Here is a 15,187-nt window from a genome sequence, read left to right as displayed (position 1 = left end):
CAAACATCACATTGGGGAGATAGGTCAGGCTAGGTAGCACTGGCCAGTCGACCACACGAGCAGCTACCTGGAACCGAACAATGGAAAATACACAACATGAGGAAAGACGAGGGGAAAAAACGAACTCCCCCCAGACTGAGCTCCAACAGGGAGATCAGTTTGAGAACAGAAAAAAAAAAAAACACTTCAGGACATAGCACATGAATCATCACATCTCACAACATAGAAGAAATAAGCTTCGAAGGCGTCCGGAGTAGTGATGGTAAATTTGATTCTTTTTACTGAATCGAGTTTTAATGAGTCACTCACCAAAGTGAATCGGGTTTTTTGAGTCATTTGATTCACTGAGTCAGTTGACCAGAGAGTGCAAAAAATGTACATTTTCAATCAAACTTAATTTCTTTTCTCTTTTCATGTATATCCTACTGCTAAGATGAGTGATTCTAAAAGAAAACTATTTTATAGAGCAAAAAAGAGCAAAAACAATTTCTAAAGGGAACATTTATTTTGTTTATTTTTATTTTATTAGTATTTTCCTTAAATGTGTCAAATATATGTTTTCTCATCTAAATGTCCACTGAGCTGTGAGGCAGGGGGCGGTAATGCGCCTTAACATTGGTTGCCAACCAAGAAGAAGAAGAAGCTGTGAGCCAGGAGTGATTCGTTCGCTCTATGGTCGTGTCCAAATTCATGGGCTGCATGCTCCTGAGGACGCATTTGTAGACCAATTACGTCACAGCGACGCGCCGAAGGCTGTCCAAATTCGTAGACTCCTCCGAATGCAGCCGACAAATGGGTCCTCCTTTTCCCCAAATTTGAAGGATGGGTCGGGTGTGTCCTTCGTGGCCCACCATATCCCAGAATTCAGAGCGCGGCCCAGCCAAACTCCAGTTTCCGGCAATGGCGGCCGCTACTAAGTTTTAGAATTACTCTTACTACTCTTTCTCGGTCACAAAATAAACTTTTAACATATTTTCAGGCGAGAATGTAGCTGTGTAAACTTCAAATATCTGCTCGGTTTATCAAGATAACCACATATTTGCAAAAGTGGTTTGACGTTTTCGGAGACGTCTGTTACCCACCAGCTCGATAGCTAGCCGAGAGCTCGAGGGTCACTGAAGCCGCCGAGAACGGCACAACTCCCAGCACATCATTTTCAGATCACCGCAGACTTTCGGTACTCAGGTTAAACGTAATATATAAGTCACTTAGACAACCTAAAAATGATATTGTTTGACTTTTTTCAGTGTTTTATTTGTTCGTGACTAAATCGGTTTGGCTGAGATTAAAATTGTTAGATTAGATTAGATAAAATAAAACTTTATTAATCCCCCGGGTGATTTTCACACAGCTGAATAAACGTCAAACAGAAAACTGATTAAATAGAAGTGTGAGATGGTCGAGAATTTACGCCAGTGTCCTGTTATATTTTAGATAGCAAGGAGCAGACGGCCGAGTTTATTAAACTCCACAGAGACAGCGGTGACGTTAATCAGAAGGCTAGACCGTCCAATTCCACGGCTGTTTACTTCCGGCCTACCTTCTGAGGACCCGGCCCACGTAGACCGCGAAGGCCGGGTCCTCAGGAGGATGCAGCCCATGAATTTGGACACGATCTATGATTCAGCACAGGAGGGAGGGGGTGAGTGAGTCAGTGAGTGAGTGATTCGTTCGCTCTATGATTCAACACAGGAGGGAGGGGGTGAGTGAGTCTTGAGTGATTTGCTAACCCTACGATTCAGCACAGGAAAGGAGGGGGTGAGTAGCTCAAATGTGCTGTTAGCATGTTAGCAGAGCGATGCTACTGTGAACCGAGGAGCTATTAGCTGTGTCCCAAAACGTCGGCTGCATCCTCCGGAGGCCGCATTTGAAGGCCGATTACGTCACAGCCAGGTGACGAAGGCTGTCCCAATTCGTCGACTCCTTCAAATGCGGCCGACAAATGCGTCCTTCATTTCCCCGAATTTGAAGGATGGGTCGGGTGTGTCCTTCGTGGCCCACCATATCCCAGAATTCATAGCGCGGCCCAGCCAAATTTCAGCTGCCAACAATGGCGGCCGCTACTAAGTTTTAAAATTAGTCTTATTAATCTTTCTGGGTCACAAAATAAACTTTTAACATATTTTCAGGCGAGAAAGTAGCTGTGTAAACTTCAAATATCTGCTTGGTTTATCAAGACATCGCATATTTGCAAAAGTGCGCCGACATTTTCGGAGATGTCTGTTACCCACCAGCTCGATAGCAAGCCGGGGGGGGGGGGCTTCAATGGTCACTCCAGCCGGCGAGAGCAGCGGACTCCCGGCTTCATCGTTTTCAGACCCCCGCTCTTTCGCTACTCAGGTTAAACATGATATATAAGTCACTCGGATAACTTAAAAATGTAATTGTTTGCCTATTTTCGGTGTTTTATTTGTTCCGGAGTAAATCGGTTTGGCTGAGATCAAAGTTATTAGATTATTAGATTAAATAAAACTTTATTAATCCATCGGGTGGGTTCCTCCAGGATTTTCACACAGCTGAATAAACGTCAAACAGAAAACTGATTAAACCGAAGTGTGAGACGGTCGAGAATTTACGCCAGTGTCCTGTTATATTTTAGATAGCAAGGAGCAGACGGCCGAGTTTATTAAACTCCACAGACACAGCGGTGACGCAAATCTGAAGGCTAGACCGTCCCATTTCACAGCCTCGCACTTCCGGCCTTCTCGGTCTTTGAAGGACCCGGCCCACGTAGACCGCGAAGGCCGGATCCTCCAAAGGATGCAGCCGACGTTTTTGTTGTCTTGATGTGAGCTTCTACACTCAAAAAAATAACTCTTTAAATGAACATAAAAAAATCATGGAAAGAATTTCCACGTGATTAAATTGCTTTATTTTAGCATTATGCAATTCTGTAATTCCAACTTAATGTACTCAAGTTGGACCAACTTAATTAAAGATTGATGAATGAACATATTTACTGCATTTGAATCCAATATAAGATAATAGTGTTGATCCAACTTTAAGGGTTTTGTTCCAACTCAATTCTGTAGGTTTTCTCCAACTAATGTACTAAATTTGGTTCCAACTCAAGTTAATTGAGTTTAACCAACTCATACAAATTATGTTAGTCCAACACAAGTGTTTAATGCTAATAGAAAGCCATTTAATAATGTGGAAATTCTTTCCATGATTATTTTAAGTTCATTTAAAGAGTAATTTTTTGGAGTATTTAACAAACTCTAGAGTCTGGATAACATGCATTGCACTATTACAATATCTAAAACTTAAATAAAAAAAAAAGTCATACAGATCTTATCGTTTTCTCCAATTTATTGTATCTATAGCAAATTTCACATCACGTGTGAAGAATACATCTAATGCAAGTTATATCACAGAAGAAAAATTAGTGGACATGGTGGAAACATAACCTGTTTAAACCATTTTTTTTTAACCACAATGAACGGCTGAATCAAGTGATTTTCTGATTACCAGTACAACTACTTTGAAGGTCAAAGAGATGCACTTAAAAAAAACAAATATCACCAATTTTGTGTATCACAACATGAATACAAAATGCATGGTATCATCTGTCTGCAGTTCTTTCAGGTTCATGGTCCAGATACATGGTGTAGCTGTTGTATTGACAACATTTCTCAACGAGAAAGAAGAGTTTTGAGAACCTGTACTTTGTTGGATAGTTTGTGTGCATCCAATTCCATAAGAATCTTCTGCAGAACCTCAAAGGTGTACCTGAGTTCCGGAGGGTAGCTCAAGTTTAGTGAGTAGACCAGACCAAGCAACATTGCCACTGCAAAAGCTACACTGCCCAACTCACCCATTACTTCTACCCCCTCTAGAACAATCATAACATCCAGAGGGTCATCACCAGGCTCCGCACCCTCTGATCGAATGACAGATTCCAAAACTGTCTCTGCTATGGCAGTGGCGATGCTTTTGTCAACGTCCTTAAAAACAATTTTTTAAAAAAGAGAGAGAGAGAGAGGGAGAGAGAGAGAGAATTCATGTAAAATACCTAAAAGCTTTATTCATTCAAACTTTATAATAATGTAAATGTAATAAAAAATGACTGCCTGACATTTTTTCTGACTCAAGACAATCTAATTCAATACCTCAACAAAGTCCTGTCTTTTAAAATATTTAGTTGCGATAGGGGTGGCTGTGGCTCAGGAGGTAGAGCAAGTTGTGTACTGGATTGTGTACTTGGGTTCTCCAGTCTGAATACCAGAACTAACCATGGGTAAGATACTGAACCCCAAGTTGCTCCTGATACATTCATCATTATGTGAATGCTACATAGAAATACTTGTATGAATGTGTGCGTGAATGGGTGAATCATTATATGATATTAGTTCTGTGATGATATTATTTTATGAGGTTAATATAAAACACTCAAGAATGGTGCGTGCAGTATCTAGTGAGAAAAATAAAGCCCTTACTTTTCCTATTTTTAAAAGGTAATTTTTAAAGCCACAAATTTCTTGTATGTAGCTTTTTATATGTAGTTTGAGCCTATCTTTGATTATCTCATTAGATAAGGATAAATGCAAATTAACATACCAGGTAATCCTTCACCAGCTTCTCTGGATCTTCATTCAGGTACACGCTAAGACCTTTGAGGATGCATTCTCTTCTGACTTCAACAGCAACAGTCTTAATACACAGAGGAAAAATACATAAATTACACAAATATACTCTATCTCACTTCCCACTTCCCACACATACATATATACATACACATATACACACGCACACACATAAATATATGAAACAAAGTCACTGACTTGATGATGGCTTATGGGGTTGGATGGCAGCTGCGTCCTGAAACAGATTAGATAAATCAGTCCCACAAATTTCAAATTAAAAATGATCACCTTACCTAAAATACCATTTCACAATTAAACATGTGTTATCTTAAAGGAGGGCACTGCAAGTCTCTAAGTTTATTAAGTAGACAAATATTTTAATTAAAAAAAAAATTAAAAAACAGAAAAAATATCAGTTCATGTTTAGTTTTTCCTCCTCATTGTACTAAAAACATACATCAATTGTTAAGTAAACTACTGTGCAGCAATTGCAACTTACAAACTTACACATTTAAACAACCCATACATAAAATTTGTATTTATCACAACAGTTCCTGTGGTAAAGCCCAACTAGCGTATTTGCAGAGGTTAAGTTATAAACAATATCTACATTTCAAGTAGCTGTCTTTCACATTAGGCTTTTATACTTGTGCTAGCTTGACGTTGTGCTATATTGTTGTACTAACGTGCTAGCTAGCGAAAATGGCATAAACAGACAGATTTTTAAAAAACAAACAAAAAAACCCAAATGTGAATAAATATCACTGAAAAGAATAGACAAACTAATGATATCTTTGCGCAAAAAGTATTTTCATCTGGATGGATGAAGACAGATTCACTCTTACCTTTCCAAGATGACTGCAAAGCAAACCATGTGCTTTCCTGCCTCCTGTTGTTTAAAATCTCACGTGATCTTGTGATATCGCGGGTCTTTAAGGCAGCTAACGACTCTTATTAGATTTTATCATGTCATATCAACAAGAATAAATGTAAGAGGTGTTAAGTTGGTAAATTTCATGTAGATCTTATATGATTTTTTTAGGTTCACCTTAGAAACATAAATTCATTGTGTTCAAATTACATGTTGGAGTCATGTAAATGCAATAACCCCCAAATTTTACTTTTTTGAGTGTACTCAGGGTTTTTTCTTCCAGTTCAGAGCAGAAATGTTTTTGTTAAGATACTGGATGTTGTGTTTTTCTCCACAATTTTAATTATAAGCTGGATATATTGCTGCTAACAGCAACAGGGATGAGTCAGTGAGTCAGTTGGGCTTGTGAATCATGATTCATGAGTCAGTAAAGTGATTCTCGAGTATTGAACGATTCATTCATGATTCGCGCATCACTAGTTTGGAGGGGGTGGGGGGTGAGTGTAGGTCTGTGTCAGTGTACATGCATATGTGTGCGTGTATGTTCTGTCTTCAGCCGAACATACACACAATCTTCAGTCAACGCGGGTGGCCTTGAAGGAGGGGGGAGAGAGTCACAACAACAGTCTTGTTATCTAAGGGAGAATTTTGTTGTTCCCGTCAGCTTTTGCCTTGAGCATCCAGCTGGCACTAGGGGGGCCGCATGAGATGAAGATGGTAGTTGTTTTGGTTAGTGCGAACAAACTGCATCCAATTTTGCAGTTGGTCTAATGTCTGTCACTGGTCATCAGGTCTCTCAGTTCCCGTTGCAGTGCCACCTCCAAGATCTTATCCATATTGCGTTCAATAAACATAGTCTGAATACTCACAGCCCTGCCCATCGTCTATCGTGTTGGCCAGCCTTATGGGATTTTGAACAGCTGTAGCTACTTCTTGTTCTTTGATAAGCCAGGTCCGAGCCAGCTCCAATCAGCCAGAACTCTGTTATCGTGGTTCCGAATTGGTAGATGTCGTTCAATGTCCTCCATCGAGAGTGTCACCAGACACACGACGCAACAACCATCGAGGATCCGGCAGCAAACATCTCCGCAGGACAATCGGGCTCTCCCGAGCCCTGGTTTCTCGCCGAGAGGTTGTCAATTTCGTTAAGGGACCAGTTGATCAAATCCATAATTCTTCTTTAGGGTTTTAGAGAACAATTCTGGGAGACTCTCTGAGGGTTAGAGATAAGCAAGACTATACAAAGGACATGAGAAGCCAAGCAGGAAAGACAAGGGAGGGAGAGGGAGAAGGAAAGAAAGCGACCGCCTCCATCAAGAGCCAAGAAAGAAGCTCTGAAAATGGTCATTTGTTGAATTTGCAGCATTTGGAGAACATATTTACTGAAAACAAAAGCTATTTCAATCAAAAACATCTTAACAGGTCAAGTTACATATTAACATAGGACCCCTTATTTGATAGCAGTTTCACAATTCTTTTCTGCTTGAATGTCTGCAGGATGTCAGAATAGCCTCCCAGAGCTGCTTTTTGGATGTGAACTGCCTCCCAACCTCATACATCTTTTCCTTGAGGATGTTCCAAAGGTTCTCAATAGGACTGAGGTCAGAGGAGGATGGGGGTCACACCAGGAGTTTCTCTACTTTTGTAGAAGATGATTTTGTTGCGTAAAGCACGGTTCTTCTTTTTGTACCATGGAAGAAAGTGGTCAGTCAGAAACTCCACATATCTTTCAGAGGTCATTTTCACATCTTCAGGGACCCTAAAGGGGTAGTCCAGCTCTCTCCCCGTGATTCCGTCCCAAAACATGACTCCTCCACCTCCTTGCTGACCTCACAGCCTTGTTGGAACATGGTGGCCGTCCGCCAACCATCCATCACTCCATCCATATGGACCATCCAGGGTTGCATGGCACTCATCAGTAAACAAGACTATTTGAAAATTAGTCTTCATGTAGTTCTGGGCCCACTGCAACCATTTCTGCTTGTGAGCATTGGTTAGGGGTGGCCAAATAGAAAGTTTATGTATAACTGCAAGTCTCTGGAGGATTCTACACCGTGACGTTCGTGGGACTCCAGAGGCACCAGCAGCTTCAAATATGTTTGCTGCTTTGTAATGGCCTTTTAGCAGCCGCTCTCTTAATCCAATGTATTTGTCTGGTAGAAACCTTCCTCATTGTGTCTATATCTTCATCAACCCATGTGTGCTGTGACTCAACCACAAATCTCTTTTCATGTTTTCATGATATATCTAAGGTTTTCATTCCTTGTCCAAGGCATTCAACCATTTCACGCTTTTCAGCAGCAGAGAGATCCTTTTTCTTTCCCATATTGCTTGAAAATGGTGGTCTGCTTAGTAATGTAGAACATCCTTCTTTAGTAGTTTTTCAGTGTGAAGAACCACACTGAGTACTCTGTTAATTGGGCTCACCTGGGAAACTAATTATCACAGGTGTCCAAGGACAATTTCAGTGATCCAAAGAGCCCTGAGACACAATGCTATCCATGAGTTTAATTTAAAAACAACATATTTAATCTTTATGACACTTAAATAATATTTGAATAATAATTTGGAACACGGTGTAATGTTAAAAACAGTGTCAGATTATTTTGTGCTTAATATTATTGTTCTAGCATCAACACACTAATTTTCTTAAATGTTCATGTCTACACAGCTCTGCAAAATATCATTACACATTTCCATGGTATAAGACAGTGTTTCTGTCACGGCCTTTGAATAAACCACTTAAATATGCTTTTTAGATACAAGGAGCCTTCACATCATTGGAAATACAACTGTGAAGGAGGGAGATGTTCTGAATCTGACCTGCATGGTTGAAAGTTTCCCCCCAGCTCTTATTGTGTGGAAAAAACGTAGCTCCAACACAGACCTTCATAGAGGAACCTACAGTGAATTGCACAATGACACTGGATCTGCTACACTTGTCGTTTATAATGTGACAACTGAACATTCTGGACAGTACATCTGCACAGCAAAATATATGAACACGACTCTTACATCTTATCTCAATGTCACTGTGTCTTGTGAGTAGTTTAACTTTGAATCTGAAGTTTATATTTGGACTTAACTTACACTTTCACTTTTTTTTATGATTCCTATCATGTGTTTACAGGGTTTTCAAACATACAGAATGGCTCTGGATGTGTGCTTCAGTCAGAGGTTTTGACCTGTGTGTGTATCAGTGAAGGGTTTCCTTTACCTACTATCAATTGGCCGCTACTGAAGAACCACACTGAGTACTCTGTCATTACTACTGTGTCAAACCACACAGTCAACAGCACTGTCAGTCTAACTGTAAAAAGCCATGGCAACAGCACTGTCGAATGTGTTAGGAACAATGGAAATGGAGAAGAAAGAGAAATCCTCCTTATCCATCAAAGCTTGTCTGAAAAACATGGTAAGTGCTTTTTCAAACTATCACCACTACCACTTTCAATTTCTATATCAAATAATATCAGTATCTTTGTAATCAGACAGTTTTTTCCATTTACTCTATCTAATATAAAGAAAATGTATTAAGCTTTTTTATGTTGTTTCCTTTGGTTATAGAGAAATCATCTGGTCTCAGGCTGGCATACCTGAAAGTCACCATTGCCTTTTTGACTGGGGTACTTTTTTCAGCAGTCCTTTGTTGTTTGGCCAAACATTGTTACAGGTACAGCATTTATTTTTATAATTATTATTAGGTTTTCTCCATAGATAGATAGATAGATAGAAAGAAAGAAAATTACTCTTTTACTATAAAATTACTCTTTTCTACAGAAACAAACAAAAGACTTCCAGAAGTTTGGAGATGAGGACACATCAAGATGATAAACTGGTATTTATGTTCATTCAGCTTTTTTATTTTTTTAATATACCTGCTGTTGAGTTACAGTGGCTTGCAAAAGTATTCGGCCCCCTTGAACTTTTCCACATTTTGTCACATTACAGCCACAAACATGAATCAATTTTATTTGGAATTCCACATGAAAGACCAATAGTGGTGTAGAAGTGGAACGAAAATCATACATGATTCCAAACAGTTTTTACAAATAAATAACTGAAAAGTGGGGTGTGCGTAATTATTCAGCCCCCTTTGGTCTGAGTGCAGCCAGTTGCCCATAGACACTGCCTGATGAGTGCTAATGTGCACCTGTGTGTAATCTAATGTCAGTACAAATACAGCTGCTCCGTGACGGCCTCAGAGGTTGTCTAAGAGAATATTGGGAGCAACAACACCATGAAGTCCAAAGAACACACCAGACAGGTCAGGGATAAAGTTATTTAGAAATTTAAAGCAGGCTTAGGCTACAGAAAGATTTCCCAAGCCTTGAATATTAGTGATGGGCAGATGAAGCTTCATGAAGCACTGAAGCTTTTCATCCAATTGGTTCACCCCAGCGCAAAGCATCTTGAAGCTTCATTTGCTCTAGTAGGACATCTACTGGACGTAAAAATATTAGTTGGCATGAATTTGAAGAGTGTGGCATTTTGCACACAGCCTGTAAATGTCAACAACAAAAGGAGTGTGTAAAACATGTATATTGTAGTGATGGCAGTATACTGTGTATATTTATACTGGCAGTATGGAAAATGATTATTTGGAAATGCTTAAAATGGAAATGATCATTTACTGTGAGGTGAGGTGTGGTTGGGGTATGGACAGTGGTTGTGCTTTTGTAACGTTGAGGTATGGACAGCTACACACTGAGGCTTTGAGCCTCAGTCCTGCCTGTTCACATTTTATTCTGTAAAAACTAAATTTTCACTGCTTTTATGACCTTTTTAGTGGGGAGAACATAGCTAGGATTTAATGATTTAACAAATCTTTTAAATCCTTTGTCCTCCACAATGCTAAATGGCTGGGAGTCCTCAATCACCATGGTAACCATTGTTCTCCTGAGGAAAGACAATAAAAACAAAGCACAAATATAAATATCACACACGTAACTTATTACAGTTGTATACTATTGTTATATCATTTAGTAACATTACGGCATGCTATACTATCATGGCATTTGATGGCTCACCTGGTCTTGCTCCACAATCGGTGTTCCCCTTATTCTCATGCAAAGCTCTGTAGTGCCTAAGCATGGATGAGGTGTTGTTGTTATATCCCAGCTCCCTGGCACATAGCAAACACTTCACCTTGTACAAAAGTAAAGACAGCTTAACATAAATTGTATTGCACCATCAGTATTATGAAAATACATCTTCTGTAGAAATTTACATACCTTGTTGGGAGATATAAGATCAAAATGTTCCCACACAAGGGAGGACATCCTCCTATTCTTAGCTGGCTCCATTCTCTCCTGACTTTCTCTCCTTACTCTCCTAAACCTCCAAACTCTCACTAACCGCAACTCTCCATCAAACACCCACATTATGAATGAAGTCTGAGGGGTTTATATCGCTGTCATAGCTCGCGGCAAAGTTCAAACCACTTCCTGAACCAGTCACGTGGTACAGCCGGGCAGCGAGGCTTCGGACGTCATCATTTTCAGCTCCTCCCATAAATGAAGCAAGCCTCGATACGCGCATCGCGGAAACGCCCCCTCCATTACTCGACACAAGCCTTGAAGCCTCGATACAGAACGTCACATCACTATTGAACATCCCACCGAGCACTGTTCAAACCATCATTCAGAAATGGAAGGAGTATGGCACAACTGTAAACCTACCAAGACAAGGCCGTTCACCTAAACTCACAGGCCGAACAAGGAGAGCGCTGATCAGAAATGCAGCCAAGCGGCCCATGGTGACTCTGGACGAGCTGCAGAGATCTACAGCTCAGATGGGGGAATCTGTCCATAGGACAACTATTAGTCGTGCACTGCACAAAGTTGGCCTTTATGGAAGAGTGGCAAGAAGAAAGCCATTGTTAACAGAAAACCATAAGAAGTCCCGTTTGCAGTTTGCCACAAGCCATGTGGGGGACACAGCAAACATGTGGAAGAAGGTGCTCTGGTCAGATCAGACCAAAATGGAACTTTTTGGCCAAAATGCAAAACGCTATGTGTGGCGGAAAACTAACACTGCACATCACTCTGAACACACCAGCCCCACTGTCAAATATGGTGGTGACAGCATCATGCTCTGGGGGTGCTTCTCTTCAGCAGGGACAGGGAAGCTGGTCAGAGTTGATGGGAAGATGGATGGAGCCAAATACAGGGCAATCTTGGAAGAAAACCTCTTGGAGTCTGCAAAAGACTTGAGACTGGGGCGGAGGTTCACCTTCCAGCAGGACAACGACCCTAAACATAAAGCCAGGGCCACAATGGAATGGTTTAAAACAAAACATATCCATGTGTTAGAATGGCCCAGTCAAAGTCCAGATCTAAATCCAATCGAGAATCTGTGGCAAGATCTGAAAACTGCTGTTCACAAACGCTGTCCATCTAATCTGACTGAGCTGGAGCTGTTTTGCAAAGAAGAATGGGCAAGGATTTCAGTCTCTAGATGTGCAAAGCTGGTAGAGACATACCCTAAAAGACTGGCAGCTGTAATTGCAGCAAAAGGTGGTTCTACAAAGTATTGACTCAGGGGGCTGAATAATTACGCACACCCCACTTTGCAGTTATTTATTTGTAAAAAATGTTTGGAATCATGTATGATTTTTGTTCCACTTCTCACGTGTACACCACTTTGTATTGGTCTTTCACCTGGAATTCCAATAAAATTGATTCATGTTTGTGGCTGTAATGTGACAAAATGTGGAAAAGTTCAAGGGGGCCGAATACTTTTGCAAGCCACTGTAGTTAATATGTATGCTCTCATTTGTCATCAGATTTTATTTTGTAAAGACACTTCCTATTATGTTGCTGAGAATAAGCGAGAGTTTATTACAAGTCTCCTTGGTGAATATTCCAGTAAAAGCTGATGCCCCACGTGTATCTATTCCTTCGTCAACATAATAAGTATCTTCAGTATTCATGCAGATTCTGCTGGAAGACCCGTCTCTGCTAATGTAGACACTAAAATTCAACAGGAATAGATGAACACAGTTAACAAAACAATTCTTTATTATTCTTTGTACGCTAAAATATCACCCAGTCCCACGATGCAACTGTCCCACAACCCAGGACCAATGTTCCTTATGTGTTTACAACCAGGAGAGAAATTGCTCTTCCACAGTGGGGACCACGACAAATCAGAATGAAATCATGCAAATAAAAACCACACACAAATAAACACTAAAATCAATTATAAAAGACAAATACAAATTTCCACTGTGTGACACTAACACCTGTTAAAATATGTTTTTCACATCCTGATCCAAGGTTCTACAATGCTACAGTAAAAGAATTTGGTTAGACTCATGCCACAATTATTTGGTTCTATTTATAAGATCAGCCTTCATTTTTTTGTTGAGTTTAATTCAATTGAGAGAGGGAGGCTTTGGATAATCTCGCTAAAAGACAGACAAAATCTACTGAAAACAGTTGTTTTAGTAGGAGAATAAAAGTATGAGCATAAGTTCATGTATCTTACTTGATGTTTGAATTTTTTTGTATACTTTAGTCACTTTTCAATATATACTATTGGAGAATGTTGCTGTGTTTTAGGTATGATAATATAGTTTTGTTTGTTTACCAATTCCTTTGGAAGCTTGGAACTCACCACAATACAAAATGCAAATATAATTTACTGGCACAAAAACATCTGCTCTTTGGAGGGACTGTTCCAGAGTCTGAGAAGGAATAACCCTGCTAAAGAATCATTCCCCTTTAAACACACCGCAGGCATATATAGACATTAAAGCTCTGTTTAATCAACAATACTAAAAAGACTTGATGCATACTCACTACTAAAAAGACACAAAAAGAACAAAAAACGCAAACAAAAAATGCTGAGTACATTGTGAAAGATTACAACCAGCAACTGTCAGTAACTAAAAGTTCAATTCTTACACCAAACTGATAAAGAAGAAAAAAAGAAAAAGAAGAATTTTATTCTGTATGTGGCAAAATGTAAAAATACCAAACAGACACAAGTGACTGACTCTTTACTTTGTACCTAACAGGTCTATGATGGTCAAGCATTACAGGACAATCTGACTCTTAACTCAAACAGCGGGCCAAAAGAAGTGGAGTATGCTGACATTGATTTTTCCTTGTTGAAAAGAAATGGTGCCAGAGAGGCAGCAAGGAGGCAAGAGAGCACAAAGACAATATATGCTGAAATTAAGAAAGCAGTCGAAGAACGGGAAGATGATGCTGAAGAGGAAGGTGAAATGCTGGAGGTCAAAGAGGGGGAGATGGTAGTGGAGATGGAGATGAAATACCGTGAGCCAGAAAAGGAGATAGAAATGGGAAAGGAGAGAGTGTACTCCACTGTGAATGATGTTACTGATGAAATTTGAGGAATGTTTTATTGTGGAGTTGATTGGGATAAAGAATCTCTCATCACATGTTATGAACATCACGCCTTTACATACAACAGCAGGAACTATGCAAACTTACCGAAGTATGTGTGTGTGTATAAAATAACCTTTCTACATATAACCATTTAACCTAAGAACCGTATGGTTCTGGTACATAAAGATTGCACAGTTATTGCTATTAACAGTAGAGATACTGCACAACAAAATAGGAACAAAAAAAGCTTAAATATGCAGAAGTGTTCGCAGACAAGCTGTATGCAGATGAAATGACGAAATGCCAAAAGAGGGAAAGTTTCTTTTCTTTTCTTCTTTAAGCTCATTAATGCATTTGATCTTTCTTAGGGAACATCCTTCTTTATTTATATTACTGTTTACTAATATATGCACATATGAACCAGTAGGAAAGCAATGAATTAATGGCAATACAATGGGCCAGTACGCGCTGAATGCTGTTGAAGTGATGTGAAGATAAATGGTGTGTATATGTTATGTTTTCTATCTGATATTGTAGGCTCTTTATTTGACAGTGGAAAGACTGTTGAAGTGATTGAAATACAATAAAACTGAAATTAATGTATAAATTGTAATGAATTCATTTTACTGAAATTTCCGTTTCTTAAGATAATAAGAGTTTTCAGGACTAGGTCTGCACTCTAATGTTCCTCAATGGCTTTTTAGATCCTGGCTTCTATTGAACTTAGCTCTTTAGTTTACGTAACAGCTCCTCCTGAGGTTGTCCCTCTGAGTTGCCATTCATGAAAGATAATAGTTCTTGGATAACTTGATTGCTTTTTCTGCCTCTTTTAGTTTGTCTTCTGGTATTTTAATGAGCATCCACCTACTCTTATTGGCAACAGTTTCATTGTCTTCTGCTGTGTACTTACAGAGCTCCACCATTCCATCCCAGTTTATCTGGCAAATCGTGGCTCAACATAGAGGAATCTCCAGATCCACCTCAGTTTTATTGCAGTTCTTATTTTGTTTTTTCTCTGGAGAAAAAAGTCATCTCTCCACAGAGCAGAGCATCACCACTGAATCATCCTTTACAGTGCAGTTGACTCTCAGTTTATATAGCGCAAAATCCCAATAGTCACCTCAAGGTGTTTTATGTTGTAAAGTAAAGATCTTACAAAAATAGAGAGAAAATCCCAACAATCAAATCTTGGTGACAAGCACTGTATTCCCACACTAAGAGTGGGACAGCAGGACACCACAATGCACGACATCACACTGACCTGCATTGCTCCAGGTCTGTGTTCTCGATCTGTTTCTGAAGTCACATGGACATAAATCTTATGGGACACATCGCTCTTTTGACATCAGAGAATCTGACTGGTGTAACTTAGA

The 15,187-nt window shown here is 39.7% G+C and overlaps 1 protein-coding gene and 1 long non-coding RNA gene across 3 annotated transcripts in view; both read left to right on the top strand.

The window, feature by feature from the left end:
• The window catches only part of LOC109194338 (sialic acid-binding Ig-like lectin 11), a 42,534-nt gene extending 28,049 nt beyond the window's left edge, over positions 1-14,485 (top strand). For both annotated transcript variants that reach the window (XM_025911850.1, XM_019364600.2), the window contains exons 8-12: positions 8,217-8,498; positions 8,588-8,872; positions 9,025-9,130; positions 9,238-9,295; positions 13,481-14,485. In XM_025911850.1, the coding sequence (XP_025767635.1) occupies positions 8,217-8,498; positions 8,588-8,872; positions 9,025-9,130; positions 9,238-9,295; positions 13,481-13,819 (1,070 nt within the window). In that variant the 3' untranslated portion in view covers positions 13,820-14,485. The remainder of the gene's footprint in view (positions 1-8,216; positions 8,499-8,587; positions 8,873-9,024; positions 9,131-9,237; positions 9,296-13,480) is intronic.
• On the top strand, positions 9,804-10,215 carry LOC112848276 (uncharacterized). Its single transcript, XR_003222312.1, has 2 exons — positions 9,804-10,113; positions 10,148-10,215. It is a non-coding gene; the product is annotated as an uncharacterized LOC112848276 (long non-coding RNA).
• Positions 14,486-15,187: the final 702 nt, after the last annotated feature.

Source organism: Oreochromis niloticus, linkage group LG11 (genome assembly GCF_001858045.2).
Source record: "Oreochromis niloticus isolate F11D_XX linkage group LG11, O_niloticus_UMD_NMBU, whole genome shotgun sequence".
NCBI classification, from domain to species: Eukaryota; Metazoa; Chordata; class Actinopteri; order Cichliformes; family Cichlidae; genus Oreochromis; species Oreochromis niloticus.
The sequence above is the reverse complement of the archived record's forward strand: the minus strand, read 5'-3'. Positions and strand labels throughout refer to the sequence as shown.